Genomic DNA, 24,685 nt, shown 5'->3' on the forward strand with positions numbered 1-24,685 from the left:
ACCATCAAAGTTTTCAGTCCATTCAAGGATATTAATTTTTTTCTTTACATCCTCCAACTTATTTGTCTTTAAATTTATCCGTTTTTTTTTGTTTTATCTACTTTAACCCCGGTTATTTCTTCAATTAGACTTATTTGATATTTCTTACATTCATTATGTTTTCCATTTAAATGCCAAGGCTGATTACATCTCCACTCTTTGGTTTGGTTATTGCTTTGTTCTATCATTTATAAATCAGTAAAAGATGGCGGTAGCCTATTAAAATCCCCAACCCAATACCTTAACACTTAAATATCTTAACACATACTTATAACCTTAAGGGAGACTATTGATTCCATCCTCTAAAATATATCTTTTATCATCAAAAGCTCCTAATGATTTCTTATTCACCTCTTCTGTATATAATTGATGTTTATAACTTCTTATTGTATTCATTTTTTGATACTCTTCCTTCTTTAAGGTTAAACAGTTGTAATAATATTTAAAGTTTATTGTTTCCTTGATTATCTTTTTCTTTATTCCCTTTTTATTCTTATCACACCCTTCAATATTACTATTATCAATATACTTGTCAGCATAAGACTTTGATCTCAATTCTATAAATTCACTCATTACCTTCCCACTCAATTCATCTTTAAACTTACCAATAACCTTTTTATTCTTTGATGAAAACAACACATGACCTGACATAATTATTTGTATGATATATATATATATATATATATATATATATATATATATATATATATATATATATATATATATATATATCAATCATATCCTCATATACATTATTTATCTTAATTTCCAATATAAAACTATCTGTATCCATATAGAACAATGATACATTATACTTATACTTTGGTTTTAAATTATTATAGTAATAGTTATACATTGACAACTTTGACAAGTCAAGAATTGATGTTCCTATATACTGTAAATAGGTTTATCCATTTCAATACTCTCTTTTTTCAAATGAATAGTATAAAAGTTTTCTGAAAACACCTCCGCTCGCTTAAAACTTGGTCTAATAATTAACTTTGAAGCCTGTTTCCAAGATGTTACAAGTCTTATGTTTTACCTATTCCTAACATTTTCCATAGTTTTTCCAAATATAGCATAATTCATTAATTTATAAAAGTCCTTCTCAAAATCTGTTTTTGCTTCTGTTCTCCTTTTTTTATTGAAATGAATATACTTCTTCAACAAATGACTGTTTAAATTCCAAAATCCTATTAATTTTCCAAACTCTCAACCCAGCAGATAAATATTGTCTCAAGTTCCTTTGATGCAAAACATAACTTTCTTTATCAATGAATGTCGTAAGTCGTTTTTTTCTGTTGATTTACCTTTTATATTAAACTAGATGACCCGTGAACCCGTGGGGTTACAAAAAACTGCTGCAGTTACAAAATAGATAGGACTCCAAACACCACGTGAAGACATATCAGGATGCCCACGTCCTCAGTTTATTTGCAAATGACTCTGTGAGGTGTGTGCTGATAATGATGGGAATTGCTGGAGAAACCCACCTCAAAGTTCCGAATGAAAGCAGAGGGATACAATTCAATACGTTTGTTCAAGTCACCACTTTCAAACATATGCATGGACAGGTAGGTATGTGTGTATTACATGTTCAACAGTGAATGAAAAAATAAATCTCACCAATGCACATAGTATCCAATAAACAATTTGTAAATTCCTTTTCCAAATGTATCTCTATCCATTTGAAAGAGATGCTAATCAATGACAACGATCACATTCCCAAATACCGACCACCGACTGACTGGATCCTTTCATGAACTTCACCATTTCAGCAAAATGAGAATCCATTTCGTTTGTGCAATGTTCATATCTGAAATTACCTGTAACCTTCCCGTTCTAAAGAAATCACCAAGTGATACTTCATATCCAGAAGTTCCACAAATGGGGTTGTGTCCCTTTCCTCCTGAGAGACTGAGTTGTGTTTCACAATCTTCTGCTCATGACCCAAAAATCAGTCGTCATTCTCCTCCATACGACGAACTTATCCATTGTGAATAGATTTGAAGAGTCAAAGAAAAAGTGTTTTATTTCGCAAAATGGGCCTGTACACCTTCCTACATTTTGGATTTCGCACAATCTGGAAACATGCCATGAATGGGAAACTACACTCTTGATTTGCAAACCAAGTTTTTACAAACAAGTCAGTGGAATGCTTCCAAAGTTCATCACATCAGAAGAGAATATAATTTGTTGAATCAACAGTTCATACCTGAGAAATATGTAAATCATGTTTTTTTAATCACTTCGAGGGAAGGTCCCATTGACAGTCACTTTCCCAGATAACCACAGAGATCCACCATGAGGAATATCGTTGGAAAAGATCATGAAATTTTTAATGACTTTGATTGTGGGCATTGATGATTTCTCTTGTTGACGGAATGTGTTTTGTTCAGTGAAGGTTCAGTTACAAAGCTTTTGTCCGTAGCCTGATGGAGTACTGCTCTCCCCTCTGGGCTGGTGCTCCTGCCTCCCACCTTTCTCGACTTCACGCTGTCGAAACCAGGGCTTTTAAGATCATTGGCATCTCCCGCAATGAAGCTGAGTCTTTGGGCCTCTCACTCAATCACCGCAGGTTGGTCGGTGGTCTTTCTGTCTTCTACCGACTCCTCTCCAGCCTTGCCCCCCCTGCTCTCTCTGTGATTTGTCCCAACCACATTTCCACAGGGCGCTCAAGGTCCGCCAACAACCCCCTTCTGGTAAAACTACCAAAATCACGAATCACTGCTCATCTTCACTCTTTCATTCCTCTTTTTTCCCGCCTTTGGAATAAACTTCCTCACTCTATTCTTTCCCATTCTTCCCTCCAGGCTTTCAAAACAGCTGTTCACCACCACCTCTTATCTTCCCCCATCCAAATCCTCGATCTTTTCTACCCCGATAATCCACCCAAGCCCACTTCCTTCAATTCTCCTGCTTTCCTTCCTGAAAGTCCCTTTAATGTCCATCTTCCCCTCGCCATGTTCCCCGTCCCATCCCCATCCCTCTCCCTTCCACAGTTCACCTGTGTCTGTTCCCCAATGTTTTGTCCCTTCCACTCCCGCCGCCCCTCTTGTCTCATGCCTCCTTGCTGTGAGTTGTGTGTTCGCTCTCATACGAGCCTCGACCAAGGTATACAAAAAAAAAAAAAAAAAAAAAAAAAAAAAAAGGATCTTCTCACCAAATATTATCCTCATTCTCGTGCTCATTGAAAAGGACATCCAATGTAATAGCTCATCTGTCTTGGCAAGTAAATGTTTCGTCAATTCAGATTTTTAATTGAAATGGAAGACAAAACTCCGCATTATATTCATTCCGTAAGTCATTGTTGTGAAGGTTTTCACTTGGATGATTGCAATTTCCAGAGTTCACAAAAACGATGAAAGAAAGTACAGTATCTCATCTTGGAGAAGACAGACTTCCATTTTTGTCTGATAACTTTTATCTTATTCAATGTGATACGTTGACGTGACGTACGTTATTGTGGGATATTCTCATCTTTCCACGAGAGTACAAATCGGACCAACGGTCTGGAAGCTCGCCCACAAAAGGAGTCGCAGTCAATGACATAATAAAATATTGATATTTTGTTCATATGCAGAACCTGGTCATGTGATTTGTGAGTTGAACCCTCTATTTGCTGATTACAGCTGCATATGTTTTTGGCTGAGGTCATGGCTCAACTGCTGATGCAATGCCCCTGTAGGTTTGGGGAAGATTTTTTTCGTCCTTTCAGGCCTGATTTCAACCTGGTAATGGGTGTAGATTTTGAAGCGGTGCAGAAAATCTGATGTAAGTTGTGAAATCTGCTCCAGAAGTACCCCTGCAAATCAGATGAGTTTGAGAAATGCATTGTTTGTGTGGAGTAATTGCAATAAGTCTGTCAAGAACAACCATCAAAAAATGTGCATCAAACCTTTTTCATGTTGTAATTTTGTTTCTTTTTTGGATGAAATAGATGCTGTCGTTTCCACCACAACAACACCGACATCAACCCCTGAAGGTAAACTTTTTGCTTTGGATCAAACCTTTGTGTAAGTTAAAAACTTATTTTATGAAATAGATTTGCAGATGATCGACTTGAATTGGCATAACAGGTTTTTAATAAGATTATATTTTGTGAAATGTTATCCTGAGTCGATTAATCGAAGAACTGCTATATAATCTCACGTTTTGTCATCAATGAAATATGAAATGCAGCAAATAAGCTTTTCTTCAACTTCATCATATTTTCCTGCAGAACATGAATAGTTGAGAGCAGCATTTGGTGATCAAATTTGCCTGTTAGTTGTGTCATCACTGAGATACAGTGAAATGGCTGTTTGAATTCAGGAGATTTCCAAGTTTATTGTGTAAATAACCTTCTCTTTGAAAAGGTGATTTTATTTTGTGGGTGGAGTCGGGAGTGCTGTCCAACCATTGGGGGAAAGGCCATCTATTGTCATATACAAAGTCCTATTGTTCAAACACAATCCTTAAACGAACTGGCTTTTCTATACATTTCTTCCTTTTGGGTGCAGGTTCATATGTTTTCCTGATCTCTGTTCTCATGCTTATTGTTTCCATCTTGATGGGTCTGTGCCTCTTGAAATGAAGAAGTAAATTTTTACAAACACCTGCCTTTTTACTCTTGCTCTGTTCTACAAATGGTAAACGGTCAAAGTTACCTTTCGTTGCCAATGACGTCCTTTGAAGTGAACATGCAGAGAACCTTTAAATTGAAATGGGTTTATTGTGTTGGAGCTGTTGAACGAGACCAGAAGCACCCTCTGAGGTGGATAACAGTTTCTCCAGGTATCAATACGTAACCAAGAGGACCAGAACCCTCGCTTCCCACAGTCCATGCATGAATCTGTAATTGGTTGAGGATGCCAAAAACAACTCACCAACTCTTCTCAAAGGACACCATGGGAACAGTAACGTCCACCAAATAATGCCAACAGACAGGGCAACGATTGTGACGTTCATCTGAGGGACAGTGCACACATTGAAGCAGAACACCATGATGACAGTTTACAGCTGTGCCAAGTTTCATATTCAGGGTAAACACAGCTTTGAGGCGAGTGTGTAAACTTCTCCACCATTGTGCCAGCTCTTGGTAAATCGTATGGTTTGTGCAAAACAGATTTTCTGTTGTGATTACACTGTATCATGATTCAAGAATAAATGTGATCGAATCACATCAAGAAGCTTATTTTCCTCAAGAAAGACTCAGTTGGCCATAACGAGGCCCAGCTCTCAACATCATTCACAATGGTGGAGGATGGTTTTGTGTTTGGTTTAAATTGGTTCAACATTCTGACCCCACAGAAGGATGACATCCTTTGCTTCGTATCTTTGCTCCAGAGATCTGGTTATAATAAACATCACAAAATTTATGATGTTATCCCTGAACGATTATGTCGCAGTTTTTTATATTATCATAAATAGCGATTATTCAAACTTAAAAAGTGCACGAACACAAACAATAACCTAAAGATATTTTGTTGATGTCGTTTTCCAGTGATGTCCGTCCGTCTAGTAGGAGGAAGGGGACGCTGTGAGGGTCGTGTGGAGGTGTTCTACCAGGGCTCCTGGGGCACTGTCTGTGATGATGCGTGGAGTTTGAGAGATGCACATGTGGTATGTCACCAGCTCGGTTGTGGATTAGCTCATTCTTCCCCGTGCTGTGCATCATTTGGACAAGGATCTGGCTCCATATTGATGGACGATGTGCAATGTACTGGTTCAGAACAGTATCTCTCAGCTTGCTCACATCAGGGTTGGCTCTCTCACAATTGTGGTCATCATGAAGATGCATCTGTTGTTTGCCGAGGTATGTGATTTTACAGAAAGAGAATTTCAAACTTTGAAAAACATTTTGCCAAACATCGTTGTTTAATCACAATCAATTCCAGATAAGGTGAAAATATATCTCAGATAATTACCTGTCTGCCTTGATAACAATTTATATAACTGTGAATATAGCAGAGGAAGAAGTCTCTGAAAGAAGGAATGAAACGGAAACACTGGAGAGCTTCTGGGAAGTGGGATCGAGGGCTTCTCTCCATGAACATGCACTGAACAGAGAGGTGTGGGTGATGAAAGGGTCACAAAGAGGAGTTTCCTGGATTATATCATGGCTTATCTTAAAGTGAAAGAGAAAAAGACCCAGAAAGGCAGTAGATACAGTGTGTAACTGCTGCAGTTACAAAATAGACAGGACTCCAAACACCACGTGAAGACATATCAGGATGCCCACGTCCTCAGTTTATTTGCAAATGATTCTGACTGGTGTGTGCTGATAATGATGGGAATTGCTTGCGAAACCCACCTCAAAGTCCTGAATGAAAGCAGAGGGATACAATTCAATACGTTTGTTCAAGTCACCACTTTCAAACATATGAATGTGTATGTAGGCATATGTATGTATATGTGTTCAACAGTGAGTGAAAAAAACTATCTCCCAAACACACAGTGCATCCAATCAACAGTTTGTACATTCCTTTTCCAAATGTGTCTTTGCATTTGTCAGAGTTGGTAATCGATGACAACGATCACATTCCCAGTTACAGATCACCGACGAAGTGAGACACTTTCATGAGCTTCACCATTTCAGCAAAATCTTAATCAATTTCGTTTGTGCAATGTTTATATCCGATCTGACCTTTAACCGACCCATTCTCAAGATATCACCAACAAATACTTCATAAACAGAAGTTCCAGCAATGTGGTTTTGTCCCTTTCCTCCTGTGAAACCTCGTTGTGTTGCACAATCTTCTCCTCACGACCCAAAACTGTAGTTGGTCGACATTCTACTCCACACTATGAGCTTGTCCATTGTGAGTAGCTTTGAAGACTAAAATAAATTCTATATTTTGCAAAATGCACCTGTATACCTTCAGATTGGATTTCACACAAATATGGAAACATGACGTGCATGGGAATCTACACACTTGATTTGTAAACCAAGTTTTTACAATCAAGTAGTTGGAATTCTTCCAAAGTTCATCACATCAGAAGAGAACCTAATTTGTTGAATAAATAGCTCAAACCTGAGAAATAAGTTCAGGTGGTGTGTTTTGTTGAGGGTGAATGTCATACTTCGTCTTGCACATGTGAAAATTCCAATGTTTTACAAATCCTCAGAAAGTGTACCGCAATGGCACACCTGTCACTTGAGAGGGAACTCCACAGTGAGAGTGGAATGGAGAGTTATCTGATTAAGTGGTTCAATCATTTTTAATGATGGAGAGGGAAGGTCCCATGGACATCCGCTTTCCCAGATAACCACAGAGATCCACCATGAGGAATATTATTGGAAAAGTTTATGCCATTTCAGATGCCTCTGATTGTGGGCATTGATGATTTATGTTGTTGATGGAAGATGTTTATCTCAGTGAAGTATCTCCTCACCAAAGATTATCCTGAAATAGCCTTGTGCTCATTGAAATGGATATCCAATGTAATCGCTCATTGTCTTGGTTCATGAAAGTTTTGTCAGTTTAGATTTTTAATTGTTTCGGAATACAAAACTCTGCATCATATTCAATTGAAGTCATTGTTGTGAAAGAGGTTTTGACTTGGATGATTGCTATTTCCAGTGTTCAGAAAAACGATGAAAGAACGTGCAGCATCCAATCTTGGATGAGAAAGACATCCATTTTTCTCCGATAACGACTTTCTTGTTCAAAGAGATATGTTCACATTACGGACATTGTTATGGGATATTCTTATCTTTGAGAGTAAAAGTCGAGCCAAGGGTCCGGAAACTCACCGTGGATCAGGAGCAACATTGAGTGACATCATAAACTATCGAAATTTTATTCATTTGCAGAATCGGTCATGTGATTGGTTGAGTTGAAGCTCTCTTGATGCTGATTCCAGCCGTACATGTTTACAGGTCATATTTTACCTGAGGGTATCACTTTGCTGCTGATGGAATTCTCCCTGTAGTTTAGGGCAAGATATTTTTTTCGCGTTTTAGGCCTGTTTTCAACTCTTTTGTGAGTGCAGATTTTGATGCGGTCAGCACATCTTTGTTAGGCTTCAGAGATGAAGCTTATGGCCAAGTTTCGTCAAAATCGCGTGTTTGGTTCAAGCGATGACTGCAGTGTTTACTGACTCAATGACGAACTGACACCAATGGACACTGCTCAATCGCATATGCTCATGAGACAAACATACGTATATCCATCAGGACCAGACTCTGTGCAGAGCTTTGGTGCTGCCTGAGCAGTCTCCTTGGCTATTGGGAACAATCCTGGATGGGTCGCCACTCCGACACAGGCTTCCAGCAAGATGGCACTCATTTTGCCGACCTCGGAAGGATGACAGGCAGAGTCAATCCCAACTGGGATTAATTCAACAGCTGAATGGGATTTGAACTCAAGATCTTTGGATCCCAAGCCCACCACCGTGACCATTAAACCAACACCAGACATATTAAAGTACTGGTGAGCTAAAAATGCATGTTGCAAAATAGGAAACAAAATATCAAGAAACTTTGATTTGGAAAAATAACTTTCTCATTTTACATGGAGAAGTCGATGTAATGAAGACAAATGCCATGATAATTTGCCGTAAGTTGTGCAATGTGCTCCACAAGCACCCCTGCATATCAGATGAGTTTGAGAAATACATTGTTTGTGTAGAATCATTGGAATAAGTACGTCAGGAACAGCCATAAAAAAACATGTTCAACAAAACTTTTAATGTTGTCATTTTGTCTCTGTCGGATAAAACAGATGCAACATTGTACACCACAGCAGCAGCACCGACTTCAACCCCTGAAGGTAATCTTTTTGCTTTGGATCAAACCTTCGTGTGAGTTTAAATCTTCTTTCATAAAATTAGTTTATAGATGAACCAATGAAATTGTCATAACAGGTCTTTAATCAGATTGTGTTTTGTGAAATGTTTTTTTGAGGAGATGAATCGAAGAATTGCAATATTTTATCACATTTTGTAATCAATGAAATATGAAATGAACAGATGGTTGGTACTGCAGAATTTTAAATCAATGAAAACAAACACGACACAATAAAAATAACACCAAAGCCTTTCGTGCTGTACTTCTCAAGGTGATACACAGCAAAGAAACCAGAAACAATGATCACATTTGCTTTATAAGCATGTCCAAGTAAAAGCGACACAAGTGCTTATATGCTCAACTATCAAGGCATCAACCCTTAACAAATGAGGCAGATGAAGCATTGAGGGCCAGATTATCCACATACTGTGTACTTCCCAATGACGTCACTGATTTTCAGATGCAGAGGGAGTGCATCACGGCAATACGGGCATTGAGGAGGAATGACGACATTCACATCTGTAAACCAGATAAAGGCACCGGAGTTGTAGTCTTGAACAAGATCGATTACATCAACAAAATTATGGATATTCTTTCAGGTGAAACAAAATTCCAACGATTGGGAAGTGCAGCCGAGCAGGACCGTGCGTCACGTTTGGAAGGTCAGATCATCAAACGACTATTGCAGCTCTACAAGTTGTGGGAACTATCTAAGGAGCAGTACAACAGAATTAAACCTGTTGGAGCTCAGCGTCCAATAATGTATGGGTTGTCCAAGATCCATAAGGAAAATGGCCCACAACGACCGATATTGTCCATGATTGGGTTGGCAGAACATGAGCTGGACAAGTGGTTGGGAGAGGAACTGCAACCAGTGTTGGAGTCACTTTCACAATTAGGGATAAAAGATTCATTCACATTTGCAGAAGCAATACGTGCTTCAACGTCGTCAAGTGCGGACAACCGTAATGGCCTCGTTTCATATACAAAGCTTGTTCACAAATGTCCCACCGACGGAGACTATTGATAAATGTGCACATCTACGATATCATGGTGATCTGGAACATCCGCAGATCTCAGAACAAGTTTTTTGTGGAATTAATGAACACAGCAATGAGGCAAGTTGAATTCAGTTTCAACAACATCATTTAAGTCCAAACTGATGGAGTGGCCATGGGTTCTCCATTTGCCCCAACTCTTGCAAATATCCTTGTGGGTTATCACTAAATGCAGAAACTTGCTGGTCTGCAAGGGTCAAATGCTCCCATCCGATATTATCAGTATGTTGATAACATTTTTGCCCTGTTTGAGTCTCAGATGGCATGTGATACATTCTTGACAAAGCTCAATATGCTCCACCCAGCGCTGAAGTTCACCATGGAGCTGGAATCTGCAAACAACTTACCATTCGTGGATGTGTCGGTTGAAAGTACCGCATGTGGTTTCATTACATCCATCTACCGGAAGACTACCTTCACTGGACAGTACACCCACTGGGACTCCCATAGCTCCATGAGATATAAAATTGCCTTGATTAACACCCTTGTTAACAGGGCTCAGAGGATTTGCTTACCTGGTAAGCTTCCTGTTGAAATAGACAAAATCATGAAGATACTTGGTGACAATGCTTATAAAGAGTGGATCATGAACAGATACGGACATAAGTTCCTCAACACAACAAAAGAACACAAGATCAGTCCTGAGAAGTGTCCAGTATATATCAGGATGCCATGGAAAGGACATTCATCACGCAGGTTCGAAGAACAAATTAAACATACGGTTTCTCACACTTATCTGGCTGTGCAACCTCGAGTAATTTTTACCTCTCGCTGTCTGCTTAAGTCAGTCAACAAGGATGTGCTTCCCACCTCACAAGTTAGCAAAGTTATATTTGAGTTTAAGTGCCGATGTGAAGCTCAGTACATGGGGCGCACAACCCAAAGAGTACCAGGTATCAATGAGTACCCAAGAAGAGCAGAACCCTCGCTACCCACAGTTCATGCATGAATTTACAATTGGTTCAGGATGCCGACAATAACTCAGACTTTCGTGAAAAGACGCCATGGGAGCTTTGATGTCCACCTGCTAATTCAAACAGACTGGAGAACAATTGATGTCATTCCGAGGGACAGTGTACACATTGATGCAGAACACCAGGATGGCAGTTTATAGCTGCGCCGAGTTTCGAATCCGGGGTAGGTGCAGCTTAGAGGCAAGTGTGCATACCTCTCGTCCATTGTGTCAGCTCCTGGTAAATGGTCGGGTTTGCGTAAAACAGATTTTCTGTTGTAATTACGCGGCATCATGAGTCAAGATCGAATCGTGTCAAGAAGGTTATTTTTACAATTGGATTGGCGGCCTAAAATTCCTTCGGCATCATCATGTGGAGTTCTTTGGTCATAATGACACTGAGCTCTCAATCTCAGTCACAATGATGAAGGATGGTGTTGGGGTTGGGGTAGATTGCTTCATCCTAATAACCTCACACCAGGATGACATCCTATGCTTCGTTTCTTTCCTGCAAATATCTGAAGTTACACGAAACATTACAAAAGTTATGATGTTATCCCTGAACGATTATGACGTGTTGTTTGATGAAAGAGTAAATAGTGATTATTCAAATTGAAAAGTGCACAAACACAAACATTGATCGAAAGATATTTTTGTTGTTGTCGTTTTCCAGTGATGTCTGTCCGTCTAGTAGGAGGAAGGGGACGCTGTGAGGGTCGTGTGGAGGTGTTCTACCAGGGCTCCTGGGGCACTGTCTGTGATGATGCGTGGAGTTTGAGAGATGCACATGTGGTATGTCGCCAGCTCGGTTGTGGATTAGCTCATTCTTCCCCGTGCTGTGCATCATTTGGACAAGGATCTGGCTCCATATTGATGGACGATGTGCAATGTACTGGTTCAGAACAGTATCTCTCAGCTTGCTCACATCAGGGTTGGCTCTCTCACAATTGTGGTCATGGTGAAGATGCATCTGTTGTTTGCCGAGGTATGTGATTTTACAGAAAGAGAATTTCAAACTTTGAAAAACATTTTGCCAAACATCGTTGTTTAATCACAATCAATTCCAGATAAGGTGAAAATAGATCTCAGATAATTGCCTGTCTGCCTTGATAACAATTTATATAACTGTGAATATAGCAGAGGAAGAAGTCTCTGAAAGAAGGAATGAAACGGAAACACTGGAGAGCTTCTGGGAAGTGGGATTGAGGGCTTCTCTCGATGAACATGCACTGAACAGAGAGGTGTGGGTGATGAAAGGGTCACACAGAGGAGTTTCCTGGATTATATCATGGCTTATCTTAAAGTGAAAGAGAAAAAGACCCAGAAAGGCAGTAGATACAGTGTGTAACTGCTGCAGTTACAAAATAGACAGGACTCCAAACACCACGTGAAGACATATCAGGATGCCCACGTCCTCAGTTTATTTGCAAATGATTCTGACTGGTGTGTGGTGATAATGATGGGAATTGCTTGCGAAACCCACCTCAAAGTCCTGAATGAAAGCAGAAGGATACAATTCAATACGTTTGTTGAAGTCACCACTTTCAAACATATGAATGTGTATGTAGGCATATGTATGTATATGTGTTCAACAGTGAGTGAAAAAAACTATCTCCCAAACACACAGTGCATCCAATCAACAGTTTGTACATTCCTTTTCCAAATCTGTCTTTGCATTTGTCAGAGTTGGTAATCGATGACAACGATCACATTCCCAGTTACAGATCACCGACGACGTGAGACACTTTCATAAGCTTCACCATTTCAGCAAAATCTTAATCAATTTCGTTTGTGCAATGTTTATATCCGATCTGACCTTTAACCGACCCATTCTCAAGATATCACCAACAAATACTTCATAAACAGAAGTTCCAGCAATGGGGTTTTGTCCCTTTCCTCCTGTGAAACCTCGTTGTGTTGCACAATCTTCTCCTCACGACCCAAAACTGTAATTGGTCGACATTCTACTCCACACTATGAGCTTGTCCATTGTGAGTAGCTTTGAAGACTAAAATAAATTCTATATTTTGCAAAATGCACCTGTATACCTTCAGATTGGATTTCACACAAATATAGAAACATGACGTGCATGGGAATCTACACACTTGATTTGTAAACCAAGTTTTTACAATCAAGTAGTTGGAATTCTTCCAAAGTTCATCACATCAGAAGAGAACCTAATTTGTTGAATAAATAGCTCAAACCTGAGAAATAAGTTCAGGTGGTGTGTTTTGTTGAGGGTGAATGTCATACTTCGTCTTGCACATGTGAAAATTCCAATGTTTTACAAATCCTCAGAAAGTGTACCGCAATGGCACACCTGTCACTTGAGAGGGAACTCCACAGTGAGAGTGGAATGGAGAGTTATCTGATTAAGTGGTTCAATCATTTTTAATGATGGAGAGGGAAGGTCCCATGTACAGCCGCTTTCCCAGATAACCACAGAGATCCACCATGAGGAATATTATTGGAAAAGTTTATGCCATTTCAGATGCCTCTGATTGTGGGCATTAATGATTTATGTTGTTGATGGAAGATGTTTATCTCAGTGAAGTATCTCCTCACCAAAGATTATCCTTAAATAGCCTTGTGCTCATTGAAATGGATATCCAATGTAATCGCTCATTGTCTTGGTTCATGAAAGTTTTGTCAGTTCAGATTTTTAATTGTTTAGGAATACAAAACTCTGCATCATATTCAATTGGTCATTGTTGTGAAAGAGGTTTTGACTTGGATGATTGCTATTTCCAGTGTTCAGAAAAACGATGAAAGAACGTGCAGCATCCAATCTTGGATGAGAAAGACATCCATTTTTCTCCGATAACGACTTTCTTGTTCAAAGAGATATGTTCACATTACGGACATTGTTATGGGATATTCTTATCTTTGAGAGTAAAAATCGAGCCAAGGGTCCGGAAACTCACCGTGGATCAGGAGCAACATTGAGTGACATCATAAACTATCGAAATTTTATTCATTTGCAGAATCGGTCATGTGATTGGTTGAGTTGAAGCTCTCTTTATGCTGATTCTAGCCGTACATGTTTACAGGTCATATTTTACCTGAGGGTATCACTTTGCTGCTGATGGAATTCTCCCTGTAGTTTAGGGCAAGATATTTTTTCGCGTTTTAGGCCTGTTTTCAACTCTTTTGTGAGTGCAGATTTTGATGCGGTCAGCACATCTTTGTTAGGCTTCAGAGATGAAGCTTATGGCCAAGTTTCGTCAAAACCGCGTGTTTGGTTCAAGCGATGACTGCAGTGTTTACTGACTCAATGACGAACTGACACCTATGGACACTGCTCAATCGCATATGCTCATGAGACAAACATACGTATATCCATCAGGACCAGACTCTGTGCAGAGCTTTGGTGCTGCCTGAGCAGTCTCCTTGGCTATTGGGAACAATCCTGGATGGGTCGCCACTCCGACACAGGCTTCCAGCAAGATGGCACTCATTTTGCCGACCTCGGAAGGATTACAGGCAGAGTCAATCCCAACTGGGATTAATTCAACAGCTGAATGGGATTTGAACTCAAGATCTTTGGATCCCAAGCCCACCACCGTGACCATTAAACCAACACCAGACATATTAAAGTACTGGTGAGCTAAAAATGCATGTTGCAAAATAGGAAACAAAATATCAAGAAACTTTGATTTGGAAAAATAACTTTCTCATTTTACATGGAGAACTCGATGTAATGAAGGCAAATGCCATGATAATTTGCCGTAAGTTGTGCAATGTGCTCCACAAGCACCCCTGCATATCAGATGAGTTTGAAAAATACATTGTTTGTGTAGAATCATTGGAATAAGTACGTCAGGAACAGCCATAAAAAAACATGTCAACAAAACTTTTAATGTTGTCATTTTGTCTCTGTCGGATAAAACAGATGCAACATTGTACACCACAGCAGCAGCACCGACTTCAACCCCTGAAGGTAATCTTTTTGCTTTGGATCAAACCTTCATGTGAGTTTAAATCTTCTTTCATAAAATTAGTTTATAGATGAACCAATGAAATTGTCATCACAGGTCTTTAATCAGATTCTGTTTTGTGAAATGTTCTTTTGAGGAGATGAATCGAAGAATTGCTATATTTTATCACATTTTGTAATCAATGAAATATGAAATGAACAGATAGTTGGTACTGCAGAATTTTAAATCAATGAAAACAAACACGACACAATAAAAATAACACCAAAGCCTTTCGTGCTGTACTTCTCAAGGTGATACACAGCAAAGAAACCAGAAACAATGATCACATTTGCTTTTATAAGCATGTCCAAGTAAAAGCGACACAAGTGCTTATATGCTCAACTATCAAGGCATCAACCCTTAACAAATGAGGCAGACGAAGCATTGAGGGCCAGATTATCCACATACTGTGTACTTCCCAATGACGTCACTGATTTTCAGATGCAGAGGGAGTGCATCACGGCAATACGGGCATTGAGGAGGAATGACGACATTCACATCTGTAAACCAGATAAAGGCACCGGAGTTGTAGTCTTGAACAAGATCGATTACATCAACAAAATTATGGATATTCTTTCAGGTGAAACAAAATTCCAACGATTGGGAAGTGCAGCCGAGCAGGACCGTGCGTCACGTTTGGAAGGTCAGATCATCAAACGACTATTGCAGCTCTACAAGTTGTGGGAACTATCGAAGGAGCAGTACAACAGAATTAAACCTGTTGGAGCTCAGCGTCCAATAATGTATGGGTTGTCCAAGATCCATAAGGAAAATGGCCCACAACGACCGATATTGTCCATGATTGGGTTGGCAGAACATGAGCTGGACAAGTGGTTGGGAGAGGAACTGCAACCAGTGTTGGAGTCACTTTCACAATTAGGGATAAAAGATTCATTCACATTTGCAGAAGCAATACGTGCTTCAACGTCGTCAAGTGCGGACAACTGTAATGGCCTCGTTTCATATACAAAGCTTGTTCACAAATGTCCCACCGATGGAGACTATTGATAAATGTGCACATCTACGATATCATGGTGATCTGGAACATCCGCAGATCTCAGAACAAGTTTTTGTGGAATTAATGAACACAGCAATGAGGCAAGTTGAATTCAGTTTCAACAACATCATTTATGTCCAAACTGATGGAGTGGCCATGGGTTCTCCATTTGCCCCAACTCTTGCAAATATCCTTGTGGGTTATCACTAAATGCAGAAACTTGCTGGTCTGCAAGGGTCAAATGCTCCCATCCGATATTATCAGTATGTTGATAACATTTTTGCCCTGTTTGAGTCTCAGATGGCATGTGATACATTCTTGACAAAGCTCAATATGCTCCACCCAGCGCTGAAGTTCACCATGGAGCTGGAATCTGCAAAGAACTTTCCATTCGTGGATGTGTCGGTTGAAAGTACCGCATGTGGTTTCATTTCATCCATCTACCGGAAGACTACCTTCACTGGACAGTCCACCCACTGGGACTCCCATAGCTCCATGAGATATAAAATTGCCTTGATTAACACCCTTGTTAACAGGGCTCAGAGGATTTGCTTACCTGGTAAGCTTCCTGTTGAAATAGACAAAATCATGAAGATACTTGGTGACAATGCTTATAAAGAGTGGATCATGAACAGATACGGACATAAGTTCCTCAACACAACAAAAGAACACAAGATCAGTCCTGAGAAGTGTCCAGTATATATCAGGATGCCATGGATAGGACATTCATCACGCAGGTTCGAAGAACAAATTAAACATACGGTTTCTCACACATATCTGGCTGTGCAACCTCGAGTACTTTTTACCTCTCGCTGTCTGCTTAAGTCAGTCAACAAGGATGTGCTTCCCACCTCACAAGTTAGCAAAGTTATATGTGAGTTTAAGTGCCGATGTGAAGCTCAGTACGTGGGGCGCACAACCCAAAGAGTACCAGGTATCAATGAGTACCCAAGAAGAGCAGAACCCTCGCTACCCACAGTTCATGCATGAATTTACAATTGGTTCAGGATGCCGACAATAACTCAGACTTTCGTGAAAAGACGCCATGGGAGCTTTGATGTCCACCTGCTAATACAAACAGACTGGAGAACAATTGATGTCATTCCGAGGGACAGTGTACACATTGATGCAGAACACCAGGATGGCAGTTTATAGCTGGGCCGAGTTTCGAATCCGGGGTAGGTACAGCTTCGAGGCAAGTGTGCATACCTCTCGTCCATTGTGTCAGCTCCTGGTAAATGGTCGGGTTTGCGTAAAACAGATTTTCTGTTGTAATTACGCGGCACCATGAGTCAAGATCGAATCGTGTCAAGAAGGTTATTTTTACAATTGGATTGGCGGCCTAAAATTCCTTCGGCATCGTCATGTGGACTTCTTTGGTCATAATGACACTGAGCTCTCAATCTCAGTCACAATGATGAAGGATGGTGTTGGGGTTGGGGTAGATTGCTTCATCCTAATAACCTCACACCAGGATGACATCCTATGCTTCGTTTCTTTCCTGCAAATATCTGAAGTTACACGAAACATTACAAAAGTTATGATGTTATCCCTGAACGATTATGACGTGTTGTTTGATGAAAGAGTAAATAGTGATTATTCAAATTGAAAAGTGCACAAACACAAACATTGATCGAAAGATATTTTTGTTGTTGTCGTTTTCCAGTGATGTCTGTCCGTCTAGTAGGAGGAAGGGGACGCTGTGAGGGTCGTGTGGAGGTGTTCTACCAGGGCTCCTGGGGCACTGTCTGTGATGATGCCTGGAGTTTGAGAGATGCACATGTGGTATGTCGCCAGCTCGGTTGTGGATTAGCTCGTTCTTCCCCGTGCTGTGCATCATTTGGGCAAGGATCTGGCTCCATATTGATGGACGATGTGCAATGTACTGGTTCAGAACAGTATCTCTCAGCTTGCTCACATCAGGGTTGGCTCTCTCACAATTGTGGTCATCATGAAGATGCATCTGTTGTTTGCCGAGGTATGTGATTTTACAGAAAGAGAATTTCAAACTTTGAAAAACATTTTGCCAAACATCGTTGTTTAATCACAATCAATTCCAGATAAGGTGAAAATAGATCTCAGATAATTGCCTGTCTGCCTTGATAACAATTTATATAACTGTGAATATAGCAGAGGAAGAAGTCTCTGAAAGAAGGAATGAAACGGAAACACTGGAGAGCTTCTGGGAAGTGGGATTGAGGGCTTCTCTCGATGAACATGCACTGAACAGAGAGGTGTGGGTGATGAAAGGGTCACACAGAGGAGTTTCCTGGATTATATCATGGCTTATCTTAAAGTGAAAGAGAAAAAGACCCAGAAAGGCAGTAGATACAGTGTGTAACTGCTGCAGTTACAAAATAGACAGGACTCCAAACACCACGTGAAGACATATCAGGATGCCCACGTCCTCAGTTTATTTGCAAATGATTCTGACTGGTGTGTGGTGATAATGATGGGAATTGCTTGCGAAACCCACCTCAAAGTCCTGAATGAAAGCAGAAGGATACAATTCAATACGTTTGTTGAAGTCACCACTTTCAAACATATGAATGTGTATGTAGGCATATGTATGTATATGTGTTCAACAGTGAGTGAAAAAACTATCTCCCAAACACACAGTGCATCCAATCAACAGTTTGTACATTCCTTTTCCAAATCTGTCTTTGCATTTGTCAGAGTTGGTAATCGATGACAACGATCACATTCCCAGTTACAGATCACCGACGACGTGAGACACTTTCATAAGCTTCACCATTTCAGCAAAATCTTAATCAATTTCGTTTGTGCAATGTTTATATCCGATCTGACCTTTAACCGACCCATTCTCAAGATATCACCAACAAATACTTCATAAACAGAAGTTCCAGCAATGGGGTTTTGTCCCTTTCCTCCTGTGAAACCTCGTTGTGTTGCACAATCTTCTCCTCACGACCCAAAACTGTAATTGGTCGACATTCTACTCCACACTATGAGCTTGTCCATTGTGAGTAGCTTTGAAGACTAAAATAAATTCTATATTTTGCAAAATGCACCTGTATACCTTCAGATTGGATTTCACACAAATATAGAAACATGACGTGCATGGGAATCTACACACTTGATTTGTAAACCAAGTTTTTACAATCAAGTAGTTGGAATTCTTCCAAAGTTCATCACATCAGAAGAGAACCTAATTTGTTGAATAAATAGCTCAAACCTGAGAAATAAGTTCAGGTGGTGTGTTTTGTTGAGGGTGAATGTCATACTTCGTCTTGCACATGTGAAAATTCCAATGTTTTACAAATCCTCAGAAAGTGTACCGCAATGGCACACCTGTCACTTGAGAGGGAACTCCACAGTGAGAGTGGAATGGAGAGTTATCTGATTAAGTGGTTCAATCATTTTTAATGATGGAGAGGGAAGGTCCCATGTACAGCCGCTTTCCCAGATAACCACAGAGATCCACCATGAGGAATATTATTGGAAAAGTTTATGCCATTTCAGATGCCTCTGATTGTGGGCATTAATGATTTATGTTGTTGATGGAAGATGTTTATCTCAGTGAAGTATCTCCTCACCAAAGATTATCCTTAAATAGCCTTGTGCTCATTGAAATGGATATCCAATGTAATCGCTCATTGTCTTGGTTCATGAAAGTTTTGTCAGTTCAGATTTTTAATTGTTTAGGAATACAAAACTCTGCATCATATTCAATTGGTCATTGTTGTGAAAGAGGTTTTGACTTGGATGATTGCTATTTCCAGTGTTCAGAAAAACGATGAAAGAACGTGCAGCATCCAATCTTGGATGAGAAAGACATCCATTTTTCTCCGATAACGACTTTCTTGTTCAAAGAGATATGTTCACATTACGGACATTGTTATGGGATATTCTTATCTTTGAGAGTAAAAATCGAGCCAAGGGTCCGGAAACTCACCGTGGATCAGGAGCAACATTGAGTGACATCATAAACTATCGAAATTTTATTCATTTGCAGAATCGGTCATGTGATTGGTTGAGTTGAAGCTCTCTTTATGCTGATTCTAGCCGTACATGTTTACAGGTCATATTTTACCTGAGGGTATCACTTTGCTGCTGATGGAATTCTCCCTGTAGTTTAGGGCAAGATATTTTTTTCGCGTTTTAGGCCTGTTTTCAACTCTTTTGTGAGTGCAGATTTTGATGCGGTCAGCACATCTTTGTTAGGCTTCAGAGATGAAGCTTATGGCCAAGTTTCGTCAAAACCGCGTGTTTGGTTCAAGCGATGACTGCAGTGTTTACTGACTCAATGACGAACTGACACCTATGGACACTGCTCAATCGCATATGCTCATGAGACAAACATACGTATATCCATCAGGACCAGACTCTGTGCAGAGCTTTGGTGCTGCCTGAGCAGTCTCCTTGGCTATTGGGAACAATCCTGGATGGGTCGCCACTCCGACACAGGCTTCCAGCAAGATGGCACTCATTTTGCCGACCTCGGAAGGATGACAGGCAGAGTCAATCCCAACTGGGATTAATTCAACAGCTGAATGGGATTTGAACTCAAGATCTTTGGATCCCAAGCCCACCACCGTGACCATTAAACCAACACCAGACATATTAAAGTACTGGTGAGCTAAAAATGCATGTTGCAAAATAGGAAACAAAATATCAAGAAACTTTGATTTGGAAAAATAACTTTCTCATTTTACATGGAGAACTCGATGTAATGAAGGCAAATGCCATGATAATTTGCCGTAAGTTGTGCAATGTGCTCCACAAGCACCCCTGCATATCAGATGAGTTTGAAAAATACATTGTTTGTGTAGAATCATTGGAATAAGTACGTCAGGAACAGCCATAAAAAAACATGTCAACAAAACTTTTAATGTTGTCATTTTGTCTCTGTCGGATAAAACAGATGCAACATTGTACACCACAGCAGCAGCACCGACTTCAACCCCTGAAGGTAATCTTTTTGCTTTGGATCAAACCTTCATGTGAGTTTAAATCTTCTTTCATAAAATTAGTTTATAGATGAACCAATGAAATTGTCATCACAGGTCTTTAATCAGATTCTGTTTTGTGAAATGTTCTTTTGAGGAGATGAATCGAAGAATTGCTATATTTTATCACATTTTGTAATCAATGAAATATGAAATGAACAGATAGTTGGTACTGCAGAATTTTAAATCAATGAAAACAAACACGACACAATAAAAATAACACCAAAGCCTTTCGTGCTGTACTTCTCAAGGTGATACACAGCAAAGAAACCAGAAACAATGATCACATTTGCTTTTATAAGCATGTCCAAGTAAAAGCGACACAAGTGCTTATATGCTCAACTATCAAGGCATCAACCCTTAACAAATGAGGCAGACGAAGCATTGAGGGCCAGATTATCCACATACTGTGTACTTCCCAATGACGTCACTGATTTTCAGATGCAGAGGGAGTGCATCACGGCAATACGGGCATTGAGGAGGAATGACGACATTCACATCTGTAAACCAGATAAAGGCACCGGAGTTGTAGTCTTGAACAAGATCGATTACATCAACAAAATTATGGATATTCTTTCAGGTGAAACAAAATTCCAACGATTGGGAAGTGCAGCCGAGCAGGACCGTGCGTCACGTTTGGAAGGTCAGATCATCAAACGACTATTGCAGCTCTACAAGTTGTGGGAACTATCGAAGGAGCAGTACAACAGAATTAAACCTGTTGGAGCTCAGCGTCCAATAATGTATGGGTTGTCCAAGATCCATAAGGAAAATGGCCCACAACGACCGATATTGTCCATGATTGGGTTGGCAGAACATGAGCTGGACAAGTGGTTGGGAGAGGAACTGCAACCAGTGTTGGAGTCACTTTCACAATTAGGGATAAAAGATTCATTCACATTTGCAGAAGCAATACGTGCTTCAACGTCGTCAAGTGCGGACAACTGTAATGGCCTCGTTTCATATACAAAGCTTGTTCACAAATGTCCCACCGATGGAGACTATTGATAAATGTGCACATCTACGATATCATGGTGATCTGGAACATCCGCAGATCTCAGAACAAGTTTTTTGTGGAATTAATGAACACAGCAATGAGGCAAGTTGAATTCAGTTTCAACAACATCATTTATGTCCAAACTGATGGAGTGGCCATGGGTTCTCCATTTGCCCCAACTCTTGCAAATATCCTTGTGGGTTATCACTAAATGCAGAAACTTGCTGGTCTGCAAGGGTCAAATGCTCCCATCCGATATTATCAGTATGTTGATAACATTTTTGCCCTGTTTGAGTCTCAGATGGCATGTGATACATTCTTGACAAAGCTCAATATGCTCCACCCAGCGCTGAAGTTCACCATGGAGCTGGAATCTGCAAAGAACTTTCCATTCGTGGATGTGTCGGTTGAAAGTACCGCATGTGGTTTCATTTCATCCATCTACCGGAAGACTACCTTCACTGGACAGTCCACCCACTGGGACTCCCATAGCTCCATGAGATATAAAATTGCCTTGATTAACACCCTTGTTAACAGGGCTCAGAGGATTTGCTTACCTGGTAAGCTTCCTGTTGAAATAGACAAAATCATGAAGATACTTGGTGACAATGCTTATAAAGAGTGGATCATGAACAGATACGGACATAAGTTCCTCAACACAACAAAAGAACACAAGATCAGTCCTGAGAAGTGTCCAGTATATATCAGGATGCCATGGATAGGACATTCATCACGCAGGTTCGAAGAACAAATTAAACATACGGTTTCTCACACATATCTGGCTGTGCAACCTCGAGTACTTTTTACCTCTCGCTGTCTGCTTAAGTCAGTCAACAAGGATGTGCTTCCCACCTCACAAGTTAGCAAAGTTATATGTGAGTTTAAGTGCCGATGTGAAGCTCAGTACGTGGGGCGCACAACCCAAAGAGTACCAGGTATCAATGAGTACCCAAGAAGAGCAGAACCCTCGCTACCCACAGTTCATGCATGAATTTACAATTGGTTCAGGATGCCGACAATAACTCAGACTTTCGTGAAAAGACGCCATGGGAGCTTTGATGTCCACCTGCTAATACAAACAGACTGGAGAACAATTGATGTCATTCCGAGGGACAGTGTACACATTGATGCAGAACACCAGGATGGCAGTTTATAGCTGGGCCGAGTTTCGAATCCGGGGTAGGTACAGCTTCGAGGCAAGTGTGCATACCTCTCGTCCATTGTGTCAGCTCCTGGTAAATGGTCGGGTTTGCGTAAAACAGATTTTCTGTTGTAATTACGCGGCACCATGAGTCAAGATCGAATCGTGTCAAGAAGGTTATTTTTACAATTGGATTGGCGGCCTAAAATTCCTTCGGCATCGTCATGTGGACTTCTTTGGTCATAATGACACTGAGCTCTCAATCTCAGTCACAATGATGAAGGATGGTGTTGGGGTTGGGGTAGATTGCTTCATCCTAATAACCTCACACCAGGATGACATCCTATGCTTCGTTTCTTTCCTGCAAATATCTGAAGTTACACGAAACATTACAAAAGTTATGATGTTATCCCTGAACGATTATGACGTGTTGTTTGATGAAAGAGTAAATAGTGATTATTCAAATTGAAAAGTGCACAAACACAAACATTGATCGAAAGATATTTTTGTTGTTGTCGTTTTCCAGTGATGTCTGTCCGTCTAGTAGGAGGAAGGGGACGCTGTGAGGGTCGTGTGGAGGTGTTCTACCAGGGCTCCTGGGGCACTGTCTGTGATGATGCCTGGAGTTTGAGAGATGCACATGTGGTATGTCGCCAGCTCGGTTGTGGATTAGCTCGTTCTTCCCCGTGCTGTGCATCATTTGGGCAAGGATCTGGCTCCATATTGATGGACGATGTGCAATGTACTGGTTCAGAACAGTATCTCTCAGCTTGCTCACATCAGGGTTGGCTCTCTCACAATTGTGGTCATCATGAAGATGCATCTGTTGTTTGCCGAGGTATGTGATTTTACAGAAAGAGAATTTCAAACTTTGAAAAACATTTTGCCAAACATAGTTGTTTAATCACAATCAATTCCAGATAAGGTGAAAATATATCTCAGATAATTACCTGTCTGCCTTGATAACAATTTATATAACTGTGAATATAGCAGAGGAAGAAGTCTCTGAAAGAAGGAATGAAACGGAAACACTGGAGAGCTTCTGGGAAGTGGGATCGAGGGCTTCTCTCGATGAACATGCACTGAACAGAGAGGTGTGGGTGATGAAAGGGTCACACAGAGGAGTTTCCTGGATTATATCATGGCTTATCTTAAAGTGAAAGAGAAAAAGACCCAGAAAGGCAGTAGATACAGTGTGTAACTGCTGCAGTTACAAAATAGACAGGACTCCAAACACCACGTGAAGACATATCAGGATGCCCACGTCCTCAGTTTATTTGCAAATGATTCTGACTGGTGTGTGCTGATAATGATGGGAATTGCTTGCGAAACCCACCTCAAAGTCCTGAATGAAAGCAGAGGGATACAATTCAATACGTTTGTTCAAGTCACCACTTTCAAACATATGAATGTGTATGTAGGCATATGTATGTATATGTGTTCAACAGTGAGTGAAAAAAACTATCTCCCAAACACACAGTGCATCAAATCAACAGTTTGTACATTCCTTTTCCAAATGTGTCTTTGCATTTGTCAGGGTTGGTAATCGATGACAACGATCACATTCCCAGTTACAGATCACCGACGAAGTGAGACACTTTCATGAGCTTCACCATTTCAGCAAAATCTTAATCAATTTCGTTTGTGCGATGTTTATATCCGATCTGACCTTTAACCGACCCATTCTCAAGATATCACCAACAAATACTTCATAAACAGAAGTTCCAGCAATGGGGTTTTGTCCCTTTCCTCCTGTGAAACCTCGTTGTGTTGCACAATCT

The 24,685-nt window shown here is 40.3% G+C and overlaps 1 protein-coding gene across 1 annotated transcript in view; it reads left to right on the forward strand.

Annotated features, from left to right (window-relative positions):
• LOC147028152 (scavenger receptor cysteine-rich domain-containing protein DMBT1-like) overlaps positions 1-24,685 on the forward strand; it is a 122,112-nt gene that overhangs the window by 18,115 nt on the left and 79,312 nt on the right. Inside the window, 8 exon segments of the mRNA XM_085878293.1 lie at positions 3,980-4,024; positions 5,525-5,836; positions 8,748-8,795; positions 11,496-11,807; positions 14,715-14,762; positions 17,463-17,774; positions 20,682-20,729; positions 23,431-23,742. Coding sequence (XP_085734419.1) covers positions 3,980-4,024; positions 5,525-5,836; positions 8,748-8,795; positions 11,496-11,807; positions 14,715-14,762; positions 17,463-17,774; positions 20,682-20,729; positions 23,431-23,742 — 1,437 coding nt within the window.

This window comes from Eptatretus burgeri, chromosome 4, assembly GCF_056783735.1.
Source record: "Eptatretus burgeri isolate ZD-2024b chromosome 4, Ebu_testis_v1, whole genome shotgun sequence".
Lineage (NCBI taxonomy): Eukaryota > Metazoa > Chordata > Myxini > Myxiniformes > Myxinidae > Eptatretus > Eptatretus burgeri.